This window comes from Schistocerca nitens, chromosome 7 (genome assembly GCF_023898315.1).
Source record: "Schistocerca nitens isolate TAMUIC-IGC-003100 chromosome 7, iqSchNite1.1, whole genome shotgun sequence".
Classification (NCBI taxonomy): domain Eukaryota; kingdom Metazoa; phylum Arthropoda; class Insecta; order Orthoptera; family Acrididae; genus Schistocerca; species Schistocerca nitens.
In genome coordinates, this window is record NC_064620.1 from 118,309,489 (window position 1) to 118,332,885 (window position 23,397).

A 23,397-nucleotide genomic window follows, 5' to 3' on the forward strand; every position below is an offset into this window, starting at 1 on the left:
TCAGTAAATTACGTGTAGCCTCGTTTGATACGCAGCCATCATTTGGTGTCACGTCCTCTGCCTTCCCGTTTGAGTGTCGTTCCTAACACATGTACTCAAGTGTGTTCAGTACAGGTTTAAAGTACACTTCTTCCCACTAATCCGCCTTTGTAAGCAGATTCCTTTATCTGAGTCAGTATGGAGTACCACACCAGCTCCGTCTAAGAGCACAAGCTACTGAATAAGATAGCATAGCTTTCATATTCAAAACCGTTACATTCTAAGTTCTAAATATTGTAATTTCTCTGACAGTTGGATCTTGAAGACTGAAACGCCATTGAATTCGCTTCTTTTAGAATTACTACACTAGCAGCAGAAAATACAACAGTTATTTTTGAAAAAGCGAAGTTGATACCGATATCTCTGTAATTAATATAGCTATGAAAAAAGACTATACGTCATTAGTGAGGATTTTTTCACAGTTCGTTTGGCTGGAAACAGAACTATATAAGAAACGGATCAGGAAATATCTGAGGTGAACAGCTTAACTAAATCAGTATGTACATATGGGAGAATTATTTCAGTTTGATCACGTCAAAATGGTTCAAATGGCTCAAAGCACTATGGGACTTAACAGCTGAGGTCATCAGTCCCCTAGAACTTAGAACTACTTAAACCTAACTAACCTAAGACCATCACACACATCCATGCCCGAGGCAGGATTCGAATCTGCGACCGTTGCAGCGGCGCGGTTCCGGACTGAAGTGCCTAGAACCACTCAGCCACCGCGGCCGGCTGATCACGTCAGATAACTTTTTTATATCACTCGCCTATTAAAAAGGCTGACCTATTTTAACTAGCGTGCCGTAGAGTCCTAACAGTATTAGTATGTGGAGTGGAAATTATTGTAACTTACTAATGCATTTATGAATTAAAATGAAACTTTTGGAAAATTAGTCTCAAATGTGCTAATTATGAGGCCGAATATTGACGTAGGTGCACAGTTTCAGTCAGTTAGTATTCGTTTACAAGAGTGTGTGGTGTTCAGAATAATTTCAACGTGACAATTAACGCAATTCTTCATTAGTTCAGTGAAAAGTTACACTGCGAACACCTTGTGTGTTACATCATTGCAATCTTCATTTGCCTAAAACCCGTTTTTGCTGTTTCAACCGATTATTTGACATTAGTGGCGATAGAAAGCTGCAGGGTTTCCAGCCGGGTGGCAGCGTCAAGACGCGGCGACGATTTGACGAGTATCACACGAGTATGACACTCGCCGGCGCCTTAACGCTACCATCCGGCTTGAAATCCGAGAGATTTTCATCAGCAGCGTAAGCCGGGAAGGTGTACATTCAAATATTAGTGGTGTTTACGTGCCGCAGGGCAGCGAGTACTCGCCTGTAACTGAACAACCGCCCGAATCTGGACAAGGCGCGTTTTCGTCTGCTGCTAGCTGTACTGGCTGCAGCGACTTTGGTGGGGCAAGCAGCCGCCTCTGGCAACGAGCGGTTTGGGACCGCAGTAGGTGTGCACGCCTTGTGCAGTGGTCCCACATCGGGCCACCTGCGACCTTCTCGGCCGTGGCCACAGGTGGCAAGACCACACCTGGAGGAGGTGACGAGGCACGCGGTTGCCTTCTGACACACGGGCGCCGCCATCTCTGCGGTCTGTGGCCACTGGTTTTCCCCCACGCTTCTTGGCACCCCACTCTGTCATTGTAGCACCTCGTCAGTAACTACGTTCTTCTGGGACCCTTAGATCTCGCGACAGTCTATAGTGGAGGAAACGTACCCAGCAAATTTAGAAGGAAGTAAAATTACGACCCCCCCCCCCAATCTACTAAGGTCATCAGATACGATGTACGCACTCGGACTGGGGAAGGATAGGAAAGCAAGTCAGCCCTTTCTTTCTATCTTTCTTTTGCTTGTGCCTTGTTTCCCCCGGATACGCAGGGTCGGCATGGTTAATCGGATGTGGCAACGTTAGTGGAAGGGGTGGCCGGATGCCCTTCCTGCCGCTGCCCCCCGCCCCCCCCCCCCCCCCCCCCGGGACGGAATTAGTGTACCCCAACTGTCTGCGACTAGTGTAATCCATGGAATAGTGCGAAAGTGTTCAGATGTCTGCGAGCCGTGTAACTGAGGCGGGACGTGGGGACCAGCCCGGTATTCATCTAGGAGGATGTAGAAAACCGCCTAAAAACCACATCCAGGCTGGCCGGCACACCGACCGTCGTCGTTAATCCGCTGGGCGGATTCGATCCGGGGCCGGCGCGCCTACCCGAGTCCAGGAAGCAGCGCGTTAGCGCTCTCGGCTAACCTGGCGGGTAAGTCAGCCCTGACTTTATCAGGAATCATCCCGGCATTCGCCTTACACGCGTTGGGGAAATCACAAAAATCTAAACGTGGATGGCCAGGCAGGGATTTGAGCTGCCGTCCTACCGAATAAGAGTCCAATGACTTGCCAGCCTGCGAAACGAGGATCAATATTGTTATGAACAGCTCGCTTGTTGAAGAGTCATAAACCGGACAAAAAACTAGTCACCCCAGGAGACACCGCGTTGCCTCAATTCGTTGAGGAAGAGATCCAGTAGTTTCCCACAGTAAGTCATATCCCGCTGGAGCCACTCATTGGTGATTAGTCCCCGTAGAGGTGCCAAATTGAGGGGATGCTGGTTGCCGCGATTCACCCACTGCTCCAAATAACCCGAGACAACTTCTGTGGCGTTAAGATCGGGTGGTTTAGCGCAAACTTCTGAGGTGCTGTAGAGTCCTCGAGTGTTGCTCAAAACAGGAACGCACGACTGCAGCCCTATGAACACAGCTGAGACTGCAGCGTCTCCAGCCCACTCATCGTGAGGACATAGAAGGAAGGACAACACCTGCTCACCAATAATGTTGAAATAAACATCCCAATTCCTGTTCAAGGTTCAAAATGGTTCAAATTGCTCTAAGCACTATGGAACTTAACATCTGAGGTCATCAATCCCCTAGACTTAGAACTACTTAAACCTAACTAACCTAAGGTCATCACACACATCCATGCCCGAGGCATGATTCGAACCTGCGTCCGTAGCAGCAGCGCGGTTCCGGACTGAAGCGCCTAGAACCGCTCGGCCACAGCGGCCGGCCCTGTTCAAGGAAACCTCAATGACTGAGCCCAAGTCGTGAAAAAAAACCGTTTGTGTGTTCGATGCGTTGTACCATTTGAGGAAAACAGGCAGAATTGCGTCTCGCCGTTTCCCTCCAGTCACTTACTGCCAACTTTATTTGTTTTTCGGCCCATTGAAGACGTACAGCTCTTTGTCTCTCTGTGAACAATGACCTTGGGCGAGATACCAGATTCCGAATGTGCACTGCACACACTTGCCTTCGCAATCTACCCACTGAAACTGGTCGAGATGGGCCTGCGTTCACTGAAAGCAGCAATTCCTGTTCGGTTTGAGACTCGTCGGTTAGGACCTTTTTTTAAGTCCCTGGTTTTACGCTAAGTTACACGGCTGCGAGTGGTACTTGCAGCCACGTTGGACAGTCCGCGCTGATTCACCGACAAATCGGAAACTTCATTCAGACTGTGGTCCTTTCTGGCGTCTCGTCCACCCACCTTACTGCCCACACGCCACGCCACTGCCGTGGCTTCCAGGCCAGCAGTGATGCGACGCATTACCGCCTGCTAACAGCTACACACCTCCTATAGCGTTCCAATGCGACCAGTCTTCTGTTTTAGGTGCGTGACTGATATTTAGTTCGGAGACCTTATTACATGCTTGGTAACCGAGGACGCTGACTTAGCTTTGTGCGAATTCCCTCGATTCGCAGGTATAGTATCCTATAAGTGAAAAAAAATGCTATCAACAATTTTCAGGGGGCAGAAAGGTGTCGTTGTCACCATATGCAACAGATAATGAACTTGGCTGGAAGCATACAGGAATCCTTGCTTCAGAATAATTCAACGAAGACTATCTGACATATACATATAAGAGGAACGTACTAGATTTTAAAAAGTGCAGACTACACAGATTATTGTTATATAGCTCGAACAGTCCACGGGTGTACTGCCGGTTCATAGTGTCCAACGGGCACAATATTTCGGCTATCAGACATGTCGCCATCGTCAGGTGGCTGTAACGGATCGTGCAGCCACGGCTCGATCCCTGAGTCAACAGATGGGGAGGTTTGCAAGACAACAACCATCTGCACGAACAGTTCGACGACGTTTGCAGCAGCATGGACTATCAGCTCGGAGACCATGGCGGGTAAGATGCCTGTCATCTCGACTGCTAGTGGTACGAGGCCGTTGGGATCCAGCACGGCGTTCCGTATTACCCTCCTGAAACCACCGATTCCATATTCTGCTAACAGACATTGGATCTCGACCAACGCGAGCAGCAATGTCGCGATACGATAAACCGCAATCGCGATAGGCTACAATCCTACCTTTATCAAAGTCGGAAACGCGATGGTACGCATTTCTCCTCCTTACACGAGGCATCACAACAACGTTTCACCAGGCAACGCCGGTCAACTGCTATTTGTGTATGAGAAATCGGTTGGAAACTTTCCTCATGTCAGCACGTTGTAGCTGTCGCCACCGGCGCCAACCTTGTGTGAATGCTCTGAAAAGCTAATCATTTGCATATCACAGCATCTTCTTCCTGCTGGTTAAATTTCGAGTCTGTAGCATGTCATCTTAGTGGTGTAGCAAATTTTAATGGCCAGTAGTGTAATTTACGTTTGGTGCAAGTACTACACTGATAAGAGGTTAGCAGAGGAGAGGAATTCGTGATGGGCAGCAGCAAACGAGACAGAAATCTGGTGACGAAAAAAATGGGTTGGGGATGGGACGGGGTGGGGGTCGGGGGCAGATGTTGGAGTTAATAGCGTGGAGAAAGAGCGCAGCAGGGAAGCGACGCCAGCAGCGTGCGGCCCCGCTTGACTGTAGCGCGGCAGGCCAGGGAAGGAGGGGCAGAAGCCGACGCAGTGCGCCCACCCGTCCCGCCATCGATTCCCCTCGACCCCTCGCAGCTGCTGCCCGCCGGCCCCTCACCCAGCTGGTGTCATTTCTCTTTCTATCCACTCAATTACAATGATAATGCCGAGTCAACTCTGGTTGTCGTCTCCCAAGCATCGGGTCCTGGGCTGTCACTTCACCTGCCTTGCTGCGTATGTGTCCTCACCTATCTTTAGACTGTGGTCCATTTCACTGGACGTCGTGTTGGCAAACAAATTATGTACTGACCCTCTTGCCCCATCATCCCTTCGTCGCTGGACGTCAAACTGCTGAAGGAAAGCAACGGAAATGAAATTTATAGACTAGAGAACAGTTTACGTGAAGGAAAAGCCGCTAACAACAATTACGAGGGGCGTTTGAGAAGTCCGTGCAAAGTCAAAGAGATGGCACCACCGGCGCGTATCGAGGTATGTTTAGTTAGTAGCATCTTTGGGAAGAACGCACACCAAGTTTCAGCCATATTGGTCTATTTCTTTGTGTCTGGCATTCGTGTGTGTGGTGTGCGTACTGTAAGACCTTCAGTACACACACCATCAGATTATTTGACTTGACGCTCTAACGAAGTAGGCGAGTGTCAGCAATATGTCTCGTGGTCTTATCGTGGCGTGTTTATCTTCTGCCGTTAGGTCAGACGATAGAAATGCCACTTGCATGCTTAGAGTAGCAGATTGACAGTGACCAACTTTAAACAGAACTTGATTAATTTTCACAAACATTTATTAAAATAATAACAAGCATAAAAATTACTTAACTTGGTTCTGGATGCTATTTACAATTGATAATCTGAAGTTCCTTTGGTGTTGTTACGTTAATCTTATTCTCACATATATCTCTGATACTTGACAAAAGTGTCTATACATTTATCTTAACGGCTATGTACAGAATATGGTAATCTTATTGGGCGCAGACTGAAACTTGACTATAGACTGGTACAGACAAGTGTAGAACTCGAACAGACTGTTGCAGACAAATGCAGACTGACTAATCGGAAGTCTGTACACTCGTTATAATACCTCGCCGTTCATGTATCACTGCGCGTGTGTGATCTGCGAGGAGAAAAGGTTCTACGTTAGCAGCATTACATATTAATACGCGGATCGGCGGAAGCAGAATTTGGTCCTTCTCTATGGCAGCGCCATCTCGTAGTGCAGAGACGGACGAGCACTGCGCCTGCGCTGTTGTGCTTAGCGGGGCGCGCTCTAGTCGGAAAGTTGTGTACGCGCTGACTACACGGAACTATGTACACAACAGTGTGAATCAAGGAAGTCGAGTGACTGTCAAAAAATGGACGAAAAAGAATTTCGTTTGGTGATTAAACATTACTTTCTGAAAGGCAAAACTCCTCAGGAGACTAAAGAGATGCTTGATAAACATTACAGTGACTTCGATTAGAACAGTTTATAAGTAGTTTCAAAATTTTGGGAGCGGCCATATGGGCACAAGTGATGCTGAACGTTCTGAACGCCCTCTGGCGGTTACGACTCCAGAAATCATTGATAAAATCCATGATATGGTGATTGATGACAGAAGAGTTAAAGAGCGTGAGATAGCTAGTGCTGTGGGCATCTCGAATGAATGGGTACATAATATTTTGCATAAACATTTGGATATCAGAAAGCTATCCGCAAGATGGGTTCCGCCATTGCTCACACTTGACCAAAAACGGAATCGTGTGAATTGTTGCAAGGATGGTTTGCAGCTGTTCAGGAAGAATCCGCATGACTGAAAGAGTCTTTTCGTTCAAATGGTTCAAATGGCTCTGAGCACTATGGGACTTAACTTATGAGGTCATCAGTCCCCTAGAACTTAGAACTACTTAAACCTAACTAACCTAGGACATCACACACATCCATGCCCGAGGCAAAATTGAACCTGCGACCGTAGCGGTCGCTCGGTTCCAGACGGTAGCGCCTAGAACCGCTTTGTCACTTCGGCCGGCGTCTTTTCGTCACTGTGGATGAAACATGGATACATTACTATACCCCTAAGACCAAACAACAATCTAAACAATGGGTTATCAAGGGAGAATCTGCACCAAAAAGGCGAAGACCATTCCTTCGGCCGGAAAGGTTATGGCGACTGTCTTTCGGGATTCGCAAGGGATAATCCTCATCGACTATCTGGAAAAGGGTAAAATTATTACAAGCGAATATTATTCATCGTTATTGGACCGTTTGAAAACCGAGCTGCAAGAAAAACGCCGGTGATTGGACCTCAAAAAAGTCCTTTTCCATCACGACAATGCACCAGCACACACCTCAGCAGTTGTGGTCGCAAAATTAATGGAAATAGGATTCCAACTCGTTTCACATCCCCCCCTGTTCTCCAGACTTGGCTCCCTCGGACTACTATTTGTTCCCCAATTTGAAGAAATGGCTGGTGGGACAAAGATTTTATTCAAACGAGGAGGTCATTGCAGTAACTAATAGCTATTTTGAAGACTTGGACAATTCCTATAGTTCGAAAAGGATCAACAAATTAGAACAGCATTGGACGAAGTGTATCATTCTAAAAGGAGACTAAGTCGAAAAATAAAAAAGGTTTACCCCAAACACGTGAGTAGTTTTTATTTTTGCACGAACTTTTCAAGTGCCCCTCGTACAGTGTGTCCCAATAAAAACGTGCAATTTAAATCACGTGCAGCCCTCGGTCAGATTGTTTGGCAACCCTTGCTATTACTCACTTGTCATACACACACATTATTGCTAGTGAAAATAAATCGCTTCACTGTCTATACTTGCTACAAATACACTTTGCAAACTGCGTGCAATTTTCGATCTGTGAAACGCATCCGATTCAACGGCAATTCGACGACTAAATGAGAAGTTTGAGAAAAGCATTTGAGTTTGTGGTGTGAAGACATCAAAGAGACGTGGTACCCGCCGCTCTTCTGAAGACACTGCCTCAGTAAATCAGAGCGGAGCTCGAAGTCTCTGGACCTCTACTCACCGATTATCACAGAGCTGAACGTTAGGGTCCGGTCTAGTTTCACTCCCAAATATTTAGGCTTATCCTCATGTCTTATGCTTTGGCCATTCGAAAAGATCTGTAATTTTCTGTGTGCCTCTCTGTTGTTTAAGTGCATTATAGTGCTGGCTGTTTTGTTTGGGTTGGGAAGTAGGTGCCACTTGGAGTAATAGGTGTTCAGGACTTCAAGGTCTGCATTCAGTGTTTCGTCGAGATCGTTGTGGTTTTTACTCTGATATGCGATGGCCAGGTCATCTCCATATGCAAATTTGCGTGATTTAGTTTCTGGCAAGTCAGCTATATATAGATTGAAGAGAGCGGGTGCTAGTGCTGAACCCTGTGGCAGACCATTACTCAGAACCATGCTCTTACTGTTCGTGCCATGGAGTGAGACCTTGATTTTCCTGTTCGTTAGTATGTTCTTGAGTAGTTTGTAAGTCTGCTTGCAATTTATGATTCTAGTTAGCTTAAGCAGTAACCCTTCAATCCATACTGTGTCGTAAGCTGATGTGAGGTCTATGAGGACCAGGCCAGTTTTCATCTTGTTCTGGACCCTAACGTACAGCTCACACCTCGAAGACACAAAGCAAATACTAAAATCCCGCAATTCTATCCTTTCAAAACTGGCTGGAACAACATGGGGATGTGGAGCGAGCACTTTGAGAACTTCAGCACTAGCCCTTGTCTACAGTGTAGCTGAATACTGTTCACCAGTCTGGAGGAGAAGTGCACACGTATCTAAAGTGGATGTCCAGCTGAGGGAGACAATGCGAATAATCTCGGGAACACTCAGGGCCACCCCCTGTGCATGGCTTCCTGTACTAGCGAACATAGAGCCTCCAGAAATCAGGCGATCACAGCTAGCCCTAAAAACCTTCAGGAAAATTATAGACAACCCGGACCTCCCTATCCAGCAAGATCTGACACCGACAAGCCGGCTTAAATCCAGATCACCCTTTTGGAAAATCGGTGAAGAACTACAAGCCTTTGAGCCGAGAACGGCCTGGAACGAAGTATGGTCGGCATGTGAATTTAAGAACAAAAATTTAGTACACGATCCGAACAAGAAGATTGATGGCTTCAACCTACCAAGAAGAGTGTGGACAGCTCTAAACCGGGTCAGAACGAGTGTTGGGAGATGTAAACACCTGATGAACAAGTGGGGCCTGGCAGACAGCGCTGTATGTGAGTGCGGTGAAATACAGACAATGGACCATCTACTCGTGTGCAAAGTGTATGGCTATGGTGGTGAACTCATGGACATACATAGACTCAGTGACTCAGCCATAGAGTGGCTCAAAAACATGTCTAATATAGTGTAGAATTATATTGTTTTCTTTTTTAGTATATAGTGATAAGAATATTGTAAATTATGCCTCTGTGATGCCGAACGAGTAAATAAAATAAACAGAGCTGAACATATCGAGAAGCACCACACACTGAGTTCTGGCAAAGGACAGTCATCTACGGCAGGGGAGCGGGGTCAAAAGTAATACAACACATTTTGTTCCGAAAGCAGATTCGTTTTATTCAGGATTCCAATAAACTATATTATTCCCCATTCTTCTGCCTACAGAATCCTTTTTATTCAACGTAATTCCTGTTCAGTGCGACGGTCTTACGCTACCTGAGCCTGCATGGAACAACTCTATTGGTCCAACTCGCTGCCAACGTCTTGCTGCATCAAAATTCTCTCCATTATCCACGTACCGCTTCCCACAGAGTGCATCCTACGTTGGGCCGAACAGGTGGCAGTCGGAAGGTACGAGATCGGAGCTGCAGGGTGGATGAGTGTTCTGCACTACTGGATACGCAATGGCATGGAAAGGTGGGCTACAGAATGGTGTAGCAGCTGTCGTCATAGGAAAGATGGACATGAGCAGAAATCATTAGCAAACAAGTAAATAAAGTAAACAGAAGTTGTACTTCACTTGTAGCTTTCTCCAAGCATGTGAAGACCTTTTACAGATGAACATGCAGCAGTAAAGTCTAGCTAATACAATAATGACCAGAGCACCATAGGTTGAGGCTCTCTTGACTAACGCATGAGCGATAGTGAGGGCTGCGACTGGGCTGTGTTTCAGTGGCGACTCTATTATGACTGGGCCACCCTCGTTGGAGCGCAGTGTGTGGCTGCCACTGACCATCCTACATGCTGGCGACAGAGGGAGCTCCTGGTGCGCAGCCAGTGGAGGCTTGGCTCAGCAGGCGTGTTCCACTGGGTCCACCGCATCCCACACGACCACTGTCGGCATCTGACGAAAACTTGCGTTGCCGTTATCAACTGTGGGATGACAATGGGATGGTGTCTCAGTATGATACCACAGTGGGGAAGAACAGTCCAATGAAGTTTTGTGAGCTCTTCTCATGTGCAAAGACTTTCTGTGAGGCCATGTGTTGTTGTGGTGAAGGAGAAGTTGCGAGGGGCTGGGGCAAGCAGTGCATTTAACTCTAAATTCTTCTAGACTCTTCATATGGAAATGATGCTCTAAGCCCTCCTTTTCGATCTCCGACTTTTTCTGTTGCACATGCATTAATAAGAAACGCGAACTGACTGTAATCGACCCTGCAAGTGGAGTAGAAAAGAGTTTGGCACCTGCAATAATTTAATTTGATATAAATAAATCTGATACAGGAAAGTTTCATTAACGTAGTGAGAAATGAAAGGGTTGCTCTACCGATCTGCAGAATGAAAGTTCTGTCCAAAATATCAATTTGATTCATTACGACTAAACTCAAAATAATAAACAAAACACATGAAACATTTACAATACGTCAAATTGGATACTCAAATAAATGCTGTGAAGACGAAGTTGTCCTGTGCATAAACTAGCTTGTGACATTTATGGCCAAGTGATACGTGGAGCCAATTCCTTGCAACTCAAATATTAAGAGAAACACCCAGCCAACCCAACATTAATTGCTGCTACAGTAGTGAGAACTCAGACAATGAACACCCAAGACAGAACGACGTTAGAAAAGATAGGGACAGGCGCGCTCTGCTGAGCTCTGGTTATCACACAACAAAATTCCCTAAACTGTCGGTTCTGCGGACATACATTACCAAGCTGTCTTCTTAACTGCAAGCACACGATCTGGCATACCGGAGGCAATGGCTGATTGCTTCGACATCCCGTCGTGGTGATGATAATGTCGCGAGTATAGCCCGAAACAAATTATCCTGTTCTGATTGTTCCAGACTAAAGAATTCCTAGCAATACAAATGCGCCTCTGAGGAAGACGAAGAAGGCTCGCCACACAATCACTGACGGTACAGTGATTGATTTTAACAAGCGAAGTCACACAGTAACTCTGATACAGTCAACTTTTGCCAAAACTGCTCAAGACGGACGACATAGGCCGCTTGTACGCAGAACGCTCAATTGCCAACTGTACTCGGAAAGTTACGTTGAAGTCGAAACTTCAACAACTTCGTCAAACAGTTACAATTAAATGAAAGTATATTAGACAGCCAACGGAAGGCAGGTTGTCCAGAGCAGCGAGAGCTCAGTCTTGTAACCTACTCCGACCGAAAGGCGAGAGCCGACTCGCTGAAGAGCACCCGTACAAGCCGAACACAGAAAATTCCCGCCCCCACTTCAGTGGCCGTGGTTAAACGTGCCAATCAGCAACTCGAAAACCGGCGGAAAATTCCACTCTATTGCCGAAGCACTACTATTCCACCAATGGAGATACTTGGTGCCAATTTCTGCGCCGATTTTGCTACGTCACGGAGTTGTCCCCTGAGCAAGCCAATCACAGTTATGATTTTGCAGAAAACGCTTCCTGGGAACACAAGTCACTCCCATGCCTTTCTCGTTTTCACTAAGTTTCTGCGAAGTAACGGAATCTCTAAACCCAGCCGCTCCTTCAGGCCCCTGTGGGCGTGTCGCCCCCGCTCTTAGGACAATGTCGGCGTCTGGACAGCATACACTCGGCTCCCTCACACCCGTCGGCTTAACCCTTTGAAGATCAACAGAACCCACCTGTCACTGGACCACCCGGGTGACGAGAGATGCTGCGTGGGAAGTCCGGTCTGAAGGAATAGCAACTTTTCACCGCATGCAATTAGAGAGGAAAATATTCAAAAATATTCATATCTTCTGAGTTCTGAATACTAGCCTTGTAATGACCATACTCGGCTTTACTTCCCCAAATCGAATTACTCAGAGTAAGATATAAATATGAGAGGGGGCAAGTCACTGTGTGCATCGTAAAGACATGCCACCTCTCAAAGTTCATCAGCATTTTTGTGGTGACAAACATGCCAAAGCCGTTTCTTCAATTTCCAGAGGCCAGTACAATGTACTTCAGAGCTGATCGTTCCTCCATGAGCGAGGGCATCGAACGGAATAACATCTACAGAGTCCCAGAATACCATCACCATGACTTTATCGGCTCAGGGTGTGGCTATGAACTCGTTCTTCAGAGAAGAGACTGTCATTCGTTTCCGATTCGCAGGGATGAGCCCACGATATTGGACAAAAAATTGTCACAATCAGCCTCGTAACGTGCAATCAATTCCACACAGATGGTCCTTAACTGCTCTTACGGTCTTCTGTTAGGCAGTGGGCACACGCCTTTGCATACCCCGACTGGCAGATGAGTCTGTCAACAATACCAACAGAGACGGCCAGTTGTGCAGTGAGGTGTTTGATTGTGACCCGTCGATCAACTCAAATGAGAATGTCCGCTGGTTCCAACAAAGCAGGAGTCACAGCTGTGTGTGGCCAGCAAGCAAGCGGGAGATCGGATAGGTTTGCACGACGTTGTTGTTATGGTGATGGACCCTCTCCCAACGACTCTCCGCACTGTTTTCAACGCATGACCACATAACCTCGCGCAATACTTCAATTTCCAAGTAATTAACCAGTTTCACTAAAAAACTAAATTATGCATTTTTTGGGACACCGTTTATACAGTGTGTCCCATTTATCTTGACCCTAAATAACTGTTTGTCCAGATGCAAATTACAAAATGTTTCAAGCAAATCAGGGGGACATCAATTAGCATGATTGCCTTCGTTGTAGCTTTGTTTTTTTTTTTTTTTTACAAAGATATGAACAGCGGTATGACGTTTTTAAATGGCACCCTGTATTTTATATTCGATAATTCTTTTCCTCTCCTAAAGACCTATTCAAAAATGTATCACAGTATACCATTCACTGAAACACCACGTTATTAATTACATAACACAACACTGACTTTGAGCCTGGGATAACAAACTCGTCCACTTGCTGGATTTGTCAGAAAACAAATGAAAACCAAGTAAAAAAATAACACAAAATTGACTTTGACTCTCCTCTACCATTGCTCAGGAGTTCAACATTCAAAGGTGCTGAAAAAATGGTTCAAATGGCTCTGAGCACTATGGGACTTACCTTCTGAGGTCATCAGTCCCCTAGAACCTAGAAATACTTAAACCTAACTAACCTAAGTACATTACACACATCCAAGCCCGAGGCAGGATTCGAACCTGCGACCGTAGCGGTCGCGCGGTTCCAGACTGTAGCACCTAGAACCGCTCGGCCACCGCGGCCGGCAAAGGTGCTGAAAGTGGTGACTCTGGACACCAATACACTGGTGCACTCGTTGAATGAAAGAATTATTTACTGCTTCCAGTGTTGCCTGCTGAAGAGAATTGCAAGCAAGCACGATACGTTCCTGCATGTCCTCTGGAGTTGTTGGAATATCACGATAGACAACGTCTTTAATGCATCCTCAAAGAAAAAAGGCCAGAGGATTTAAATCAGGAGACCTAGCAGGCCAAGTAACTGTTCCCCCTCGACCAATCCATCTGGCAGGATACCTTCGGTTCAAAACACGACGTGCACGCCAAGGCTCTCCATTGACGCTGATGTTCCACCTGTCTAGGCCACCGTGGGTTGTCGCTGGACCAATAATGCATGTTCCTTGTATTTACCTGTGTTGATACCACATAAGCATTCTGGTTCTTCGCGGCACTACATCCAAAAAAGGAGGAAGATTTCGTCTGAGGAAGCTGGCACATGCTGTGCCGTTTAGACTACCATTGATGAAATAAGGGCCAATAATTGTAGTGCCAAGCACACACCAGATGTTAACACTCCATTGACGTTGATGTTCCACCTGTCTAAGCCATCGTGGGTTATCGCTGGACCAATAAGGCATGTTTCTTGTATTTACCTGTCCTTTGTTTGAGAAGGAACATTCATCGGTAAATTGAACATCGGAGAAGAAGTTCGGGTTGGCGAGGATTTGCTGCTGTCCCCACTGACAGAGCTGTACACGATTCTGGAAATCATTCCCGTGCAATTCTTGACTTAGGTGTACAGGGTGAGGATGGAACCGGTGACGTATAACAATACGATGTACACTGGTTTTAGGAATGCCAATCTCGTGTTCAAGCTGTCGTGTGCTCACATGTGGATTCATAGCAACGGAAGCGAGAACAGTAACTTCGGCAGCTTCGTCTGTGCAAGTGCTACGACGATAGCGTTGTCGTGGGTTGAAACTTCCCGTTTCCTGAAGCGTCGCAACAAGACGATAAAACATCCGTCGGGAAGGTGGGTTATTGTCAGGATATCGCTCTCTGCACAATTCCGTTGCCTGCGTAGCATTTCGCCTACCTTCAACAACAACAGCAACAAAAAATGGTTCAAATGGCTCTGAGCACTATGGGACTCAACTGCTGAGGTCATTAGTCCCCTAGAACTTAGAACTAGTTAAACCTAACTAACCTAAGGACATCACAAACATCCATGCCCGAGGCAGGATTCGAACCTGCGACCGTAGCGGTCTTGCGGTTCCAGACTGCAGCGCCTTTAACCGCACGGCCACTTCGGCCGGCACAACAGCAACAAAAGAAACGTTATGTGGATGCAAGCCTTTACTGTATGCCTACTCTACACAACAGTATTTAAAAGTACTAAACTACTGCACTAAAAGTACCCGTACATAGAAAAACAGTATTGCAATTACTGTTCTGCTAAGTTACATTCCCAATAGATGAGTAGCATTTCTACCTTCTCTTCGTTCGTGTACATTCTACTCACACAACTCTTCAACTGACAATGGTTGACGGAATGACGGGTGTGCATTCTACTTGTGTTTACATTTGTCCTCTTTTCAACGTCAGCACGTGGATGTGTTCCATAAGCCCGAGTACCTGCACTAAGCGCTGGGAGCGTCAACGTCAATGTTGTGTTATATAATTGATAACGTTGTGTTTCAGTGAATGGTATACTGTGATACATTTCTAAAGAGGTCTTTAGGAGAGGAAACGAATTACCGAATTAAAAAAAAAGGGTGCCATTTAAAAAAGTCATACCGCTGTTCATATTTTTGTAAAAAAAAACAAAGCTACAACGAAGGCAATCATGCTGATTGAAGTCCCTCTGACAGCTAAAGAACATTTGCTTGAAACATTTTGTAATTTGCATCTGGAAAAACAGTTATTTAGGGTGGTCAAGATAAATGGTACACCCTGTATACATCAAAACAAGCACATTATTAATTTATATTCCCATGGAACAAGGGAATTATATAAACTGTCTGAACATCTCACAGCAGTTATTTGGGCGGGAGATAAATTACACATTAATCGTACTACTTGGACCCCCGAATTTAATTGTATTAATCTTTAGATTTGGTTGGCGAGGAGCTGAGTAAATCGTCACCCCCCGGTGAGAAGCGAGAGTTCCTCCCTCGTGATGCCGGCAGGCAGCCTTAACTGCTCACCCTACCGTGATCGGCCATCGTACAGCTGTTAGGCCAGGGCCGGAATTCAGCGTGCACCAAGTCCAAAAATGGTTCAAATGGCTCTGAGTACTATGGGACTTAACTTCTGAGGTCATCAGTCCCCTAGAACTCAGAACTACTTAAACCTAACTAACCTAAGGACATCACACACATCCATGCCCGAGGCAGGATTCGAACCTGCGACCGTAACGGCCGCGCGGTTCCAGACTGTAGCGCCTAGAACCGCTCGGCCACAACAGCCGGCCATCGCGTGCAGTCCAAGGCTCAGTCTGTCACTCGGCATTGCTCGGTCCTCCTCGGAAATACACGAAAGAGCGCGACATTTATTTTAGCATTACGGTGCAGCATTTTGCGATGGACACAACTCCCTTGAGTTCAGCAGAATCTTACTATAAGCGCTGTTTAACGCTCGCTAATTGACCGTGGTATGAAGAACGTTCACAGGTCCAGTGGCTGTAGTCTAGCGATCTTCACAATCCTTAAAATGAATGGGAATGACAGAAGAGATGGATGAGTATTATCAGTCGGCATAAGTGACAGATATTGCTTATTTGCTACGAAACAACATTACAATACCAATCGAAAAGAATTTAAAGATTTAGTTGACAATGAAAAAGCAAGAAATCACGTCGATCGACAGACGGGATTCATTGCTCTGTACACCAAAAAGCGAAGACATTGAGCATGTGAAGAAATGTGTGGTACGAATAGTAAAATTTCTGAAGTCGTACGCATTATCCATTCCCACTTGTGACAGTGTTCAGTGGAACTGAAAAAAGAGTATGAAGACTTCAAATACTCACATCAAAAGAAGTTTTGCATCGCCTGGGTTCCGAGAGTTCCGGAACCAGTACAGAGAATTGGAATAGAGATCAACATAAACATCATTTCCGTATTGCTCATGAAAACCACACATTGCATGTTGTACCACCATACAGCGAGACCTTCACAGGTGGTGATCCAGATTGCTGTACACACCGGTCACTCTAATACCCAGTAGCACGTCCTCTTCCATTGAAGCATGCCTGTATTCGTCGTGGAATACTACCCACAAGTTCATCAAGGCACTGTTGATTCAGATTGTCCCACTCCTTAAGAGCGATTCGGCGTAGAATCCTCAGAGTGGTTGGTGCATAACGTCGTCCATAAACAGCCCTTTTCAATCTATCCCAGGCATGTTCGATAGGGTTCATCTCTGGAGAACATGCTGGCCACTCTAGTTGAGCGATGTCGTTATCCTGAAGGAAGTCATTCACAAGATGTGCACGATGGGGGCGCGAATTGTCGTCCACGAAGACGAATGCCTCGCCAATATGCTGCCGATATGATTATACTATCCGTCGGAGGAAGGCATTCACGTATTGTAAAGCCTTTACGGCGCCTTCCATGATCACCAGCGGCGTACGTCGGCCCCACATAGCGCCATCCCAAAACAGCAAGGAACCTCCACCTTGCCGGCCGGTGTGACCGAACGGTTCTAGGCATTTCAGTCTGGAACCGCGCGACGGCTACGGTCGCAGGTTCGAATCCTGCCTCGGGCATGGATGTGTGTGATGTCCTTAGGTTAGTTAGGTTTAAGTAGTTCTAAGTTCTAGGGGACTGATGACCTCAGATGTTAAGTCCCACAGTGCTCAGAGCCATTTGAGACAGCTATCCTAGATATAAGAGGCCACATATAAAACCGAGGACGATGGAATACAGCTACTAAGACAACTAAAACATGGCATGCAAATACGTTAGCGCGATTATTATCACAGGTAGACAGCAACAAGTAATGAATTACAACTGCTTCATTAGAAAAACAAACAGCACGCACAACTTGTTATGGTCATATCACCATCGTCAGCAATGCTTACAAAAGAATGCCGTTCTAATTACGCGAGAGCAGGAGACATCGTCACAGTCGATATATTTTTTGCGTCAGTGGTCAAAGCAGACAGTTTAAATCGCGAATTGGAATACCACCACGTTGTATGCGCGACACGTGAAATATCGTACAGTACGCCGGTGTTGTGGCGGTCATCAGTCGGAAGTGTGCTTTGGTCCGTCTCTTCACATTAGTCTGTCCATCTCTGAACAACTACTGCAGCCTGCTGACGCTGAGTGTAATCAAGCCCTGGCCTCCCTCTACAATTCCTCCCCCCCCCCTCCCTCCCCCGCGATACTTCTCTCCATTGCAGAATTGACTGTTCGTTCACGCCTTAGTACGAGTCCTATTATCTGATCCCATCTTTTACTCACGTTGTGCCATAAAGTACACTTTTCTCCAATTTCATTCAGTACCTCTATAGCAACACATTTCACTTCAAGAGTTTCTTTCTTCCTTCTTGTGGTATTTATCGTCCACGTTTTGCTTCTGTACGAGGCTACACTTCAGACGAATACTTTCAAAAATTACTCCCAAACACTTAAAGCGCCGCTCTCGTGTTGTGGCCTAGTACGCACCATATTTTTACTCGTAGTTATGTTCGGCGAGGCCTAGCTGAATATATTTCGCCCATTCTGGCTTTATTACACTAGGATATGCTTGAGACAGTTATGCGTTGTCGTATTTAAATGATCGTGTATTCTATACGTATGAAACTAATTATGTGATAGTTTACTATATGACACAGCACGATACTCAGCTTTTATATCAAGATGTAGACTCCCCATTAGTTTTATTTGGTTTCTCCTCTTTCTGCAGATCTGAAGATGGTCACCACTAACCGATATCGATAGTCTGAGGACAAATTTTGTGGAGGAGGAGGAGATTAGTGTTTCATGTCCCGTCGACATCGAGGTCGTTAGCGACGACGCGCAAGCTCGAATTAGGGTAGAGTGGAGAGGGAAATCGACCACCCCCTTTCGAAAGAACAATCCCGGCATTTGCGTCAAGCTGTTCAGGGAAATCGCGGAAAACCTAAACCAGGGTGTTCGGACACGGGGATTTGAACCGTCGTCCTGCCGAATGCGAGTCCAGTGAGCTAATCATTGCGCTGCCCCTCTCGGAAAAAGTTTTGTGTTCACTGTCTGGAGTAAAAGACGTTCTACACTTTCTGGATCACTGTTTCTATTCACGACACGATGTCGCAGCTTGTGAAATACACATTAATGTTAAAATAAAATGTGTTTCTCTTTTTCGGAAACAGCGTTCTCGCCATTACCAGTCTGCATATTATGTGCTCTCTGCTTCAATAAACATCAATTATTTTACTGCTCAAAAGGAAAAACTCAATGGTACTTTTAGCGTTTCATTTCCTAATCCAGTTCTACAAGCTTCGCTTGATTTTATTTTACTACTCGTCATTCCCCTCGTTCTTCTTTTGTTGATATCCATCTTATAACCTATTTTCAACATACGGTCCATTCCGTACACGTGATCTAAATGGTTCAAATGGTTCTGAGCACTATGGGACTTAACTGCTGTGGTCATCAGTCCCCTAGAACTCAGAACTACTTAAACCTAACTAACCTAAGGACAACACACACATCCATGCCCGAGGCCGGATTCGAACCTGCGACCGCAGCGGTCACGCGGTTCCAGACTGTAGCGCCTAGAACCGCACGGCCACTACGGCCGACGTACACGTGATCTCCCAAGTCATTTGCAGTCTGTGACAGAATTAGTATGTCATTGGGAAACCTTAACGTTTTTACATTGTCTATCTGAACTTTAATTCTTTTATCTGTTTCATCTTGCATTCCATCACAGCGACCTTAGTATACTGATTGAATGACGTGGGAGAGACTGCAGACCTGTCTCACTCCCTCCTCAAGTACAACTTCGTATTCATGTCTTTCCTCTCTTATAACTTAAGTCTGGTTTCTGTACAAGTCGTAGAGCACCGTTCAAAATGGTTCAAATGGCTCTGAGCACTATGGGACTCAACTGCTGTGGTCATCAGTCCCCTAGAACTTAGAACTACTTAAACCTAACTAACCTAAGGACATCACACACATCCATGCCCGAGGCAGGAGTCGAACCTGCGACCGTAGCAGTCGCACGGTTCCGGACTGCGTGCCTAGAACCGCGAGACCACCGCGGCCGGCTAGCACCGTTCACTCCTTTTATTTTATTCCTGCTACCTTCACTATTTCAAGGAGTGTATTACAGTCAACTGTAAATCTAAAGATGTTTGGTCTTCCTTTTGAAAATATATCTTCTGTGACAAGTTGTAGGATGAATACTGCCTCGCGTGTTCCTACATTTCTCCAGAACCCAAACTGATCTTCCCTCAGATCTGGTTCTATAAGTATTTCCTTTGTCATGAAAATATGTCATGTTACTACTTTGGAACCATGGCTTACTAAACTGATGGTTTCGCAACATTCGCAACTTGCAGCAACCGGCTACTTTGGGATCTTTATTTTTACGTCCTCCTTGAGGTCCGACGGTATTTTGCCTGTCTTGGGTATTTTGCGTGCAAAGTGGAATGGTTTTGTCATAATTTGCTCTCCCAAGGATGTCTGTGATTCCGAGGGTATGTCGTGTACTGCAGGTGCTTCGTTTCGACTTAGATCTATCACATATCCTCTCTCATCTTCATCTACTTCTCCTCTAATTTCGTCAATATTCTCTTCAAGTTTGTTTCTTTTGGATAGCCATTCTATATAAAGGGTGTTAAAAGAAAGTATTCCATATTTTAGAGACGGCAGAACGGATAAAAAAAATCCAGGAAACATTGGCTATAAAATGTATGCCGTAAGGGCTATGAGCAGTTGTTCATCTTCACTACTGTGAAACATGTCACTTCTACAGTGAGCTCTTTGCTATTACGCCCTACCTACAGAACGCAGTAAAGAAACTAGAACATGTTATTTGGCACTTCTGAACAACAGAGCTTCGCGTATAATCTGCTTGATTTAACACACGACCTGTATTTGCGAGCCATCACTAAGCTAGGTGTTCAATACGGTGTCGACTGGAGAAGACTGCTGAATAGCTGTGCAGATGGTAGCCTGCATTCAGGATATACTTCAGCGCACAGGACACTCGCTCGACAGTTGCTTCCATCTACCAAATCGTAACAGAAAACCGTGCGTGCGATTCCCAGTGTGGAATAATAGTTTTACACCGTGGTGGTAAGTGCAAAGATAAAACTACAAAAAAAATGGTTCAAATGGCTCTGAGCACTATGGGACTTAACTGCTGAGGTCATCAGTCCCCTAGAACTTAGAATTACTTAAACCTAACTAACCTAAGGACATCACACACATCCATACCCGAGGCAGGATTCGAACGTGCTACCTTAGCGGTCGTGCGGTTCCAGACTGTAGCGCCTAGAACCGCTCGGCCACTCCGGCCGGCGATAAAACTACAATCTAAAAGCATTTAAGAAACTTAAGAAACACAAATTGGTTCCATCAGAATTAATGCATGCGCTTCACTTACCCAGAATGGTAAACAGTTTACAGTAACAACAGTAACGGGTGTTTACTGCATGTAGTATTCATAGACAACTACTCAGGAATGTGTGCTCATTTGTTTACTGCATTCTGTAGGTCACCGAGCGAGGTGGAGCAGTGGCTAGCACACTGCACGCGCATTCGGAAGGACGACGGTTCAATCCCGCGTCCGGCCATCCTTTCCGTTATTTCCCTAAATCCCTCTAGGCAAATGCCTAGAAAGGGTACGGCAGACTTCCTTCACCATCCTTCCCTACTCCGATGAGACCGATGACCTCGCTGTCTGGTCTCCTCCCCCAATCAACCCAACCCAACCATCTGTAGGTCGTTCGTAATAGCAAAGAGCTTGTAGTAGAAGAGATGTGTTTCACAGTAGCGAAGACAAACAAGTGCTCATAGCTCTTAGAGTACTCATTTTAAAGCCCATGTTTACTCGATATTTTTGTCTTCTTTTGGTCGATACAATCACCGGTAATTTCCAAGAATGATTGCCTATCGAAGTGGCGGGGTCCAAACGATACATATCGAACGTGCGTTAGTAAATCGATCATGCGACTCTGGTGACGGGCGTTATGAGTATGTTTACAGTGGTCGCTACAGCAACGACAAAAAATGGTTCAAATGGCTCTGAGTACTATGGGACTTAACTTCTGAGGTCATCAGTCCCCTAGAACTTAGAACTACTTAAACCTAACTAACCTAAGTACATCACACACACCCATGCCCGAGGCAGGATTCGAACCTGTGACCGTAGCGGTCGCGCGGTTCCAGACTGTAGCGCCTAGAACCGTTCGGCTTCCCGGCCAGCCAACGACAAAAGAAGAGCGTTACAAAAATACTTGTAATTGCAAAGGAGACGACTTACCTTACTCGTCGTCGGTGTTGTTATCATGTGAAAGTCCATTACGGTGGTCTGGATGGATAATTTGGAAGAGTCGAACCATGTATTCTTCACGATACTCGTTCGTTTTCCGCAGTGTCCGCAATGAAATTGTAAACGGTATTTCAGCATCGAAACTGTTCTTACGAAGTTTTATACATTCGCACCACCACAGTCTACACAGTCCCTTCTTTCCTCGTCCGGTAGTACTCCATATTTGCGACAAAAAGTCAAACAATTTTCTACGCTGGATAAACACGGAATTACATTTTTCCATGTGAGAGAATCCGCCGAAGAAACGTCAAGAACACCAGACATCCCACTCACTAACAACATAAATCGTCTGGGATTCCCTAGCAACTAACAAATAATTCGCGGAGATATGTAATTTAGAGCAACCAAGCGAACGACGGAAAACAGATAAAAATTACGATCTACAAATAATTAATCACAACTCCCGCCACCAGAGTCGCATGATCGATTTACGACCGCACGTTCTATATGTGTCGTTTGGACCCCGCGACTTCGACAGGCAATCATTCTTGGAAATTACCCAATCACCTCCAAAATGTAGAATATTCTTACTTAACACGCTGCTTTTTCTTCCGACTTTCAACTTCCCCTCCTTTGTTAGTACTGGAGTGCCATCCGAGCTCTCGATAGGCGCACAAGTGCCTCTCTTTTCTCCAGAGGTGTGCTTAATTTTCCTGCATGCAGCGCGTCGCTTGCAGCTACTGCCTCGCCGCTGTGTGTGACGGCCGTGTCGTTGTGTGCGCAGCGGCGGACCCGTACCAGGTGCTGAACGCGGCGGGGTCGCGGCTTCTGGCGCAGGGCTCCGGCCAGATCCAGCTGTGGCAGTTCCTGCTGGAGCTGCTCGCCGACTCCAGCAACGCCGCCTGCATCGCCTGGGAGGGCAGCAACGGCGAGTTCAAGCTCACCGACCCCGACGAGGTGGCGCGCCGCTGGGGCGAGCGCAAGAGCAAGCCCAACATGAACTACGACAAGCTCAGCCGCGCGCTCAGGTCAGTCTCTCGCACGCCCGGCCTCTAGAGGAGCTGAAAAGAAACACGTGTCGCAGGCGCACCGTTTCCCCACTAGGGGTCCACCAAGGTTTGACGTTAGTTGGCGTTCCGAGAAGGTGTCCATATTGCCGCGTGATGGATACTGTTTAGAAACGTTGCTGGAAATGCCGTCCGTTTATATTAATGCACTACGGGCATCAGCTTGCTAATGATTGTCTAAAGCCCTAAAACATCGTATATTTCACGAAGGTTGCAGCTTCAATCAAACAAGCAACCAAACCTTTTGGAGTGTGTGACGGTGTCTCGCACACCAAACGCTTCATTTCCCTCTACAAAAAGGAGTCCTCAGGGGTGAGGTCGGGACGACGTCGTGGCCACGGTATCGGTCCACCCCTCCAAATACAGCAGTAG

The 23,397-nt window shown here is 46.2% G+C and overlaps 1 protein-coding gene across 1 annotated transcript in view; it reads left to right on the forward strand.

Moving 5' to 3' along the window:
* LOC126195497 (transcriptional regulator ERG homolog) overlaps window positions 1-23,397 on the forward strand; it is an 89,490-nt gene that overhangs the window by 11,112 nt on the left and 54,981 nt on the right. Inside the window, exon 2 of the mRNA XM_049934124.1 lies at window positions 22,743-22,986. Within this exon, the coding sequence (XP_049790081.1) occupies window positions 22,743-22,986 (244 nt within the window). The remainder of the gene's footprint in view (window positions 1-22,742; window positions 22,987-23,397) is intronic.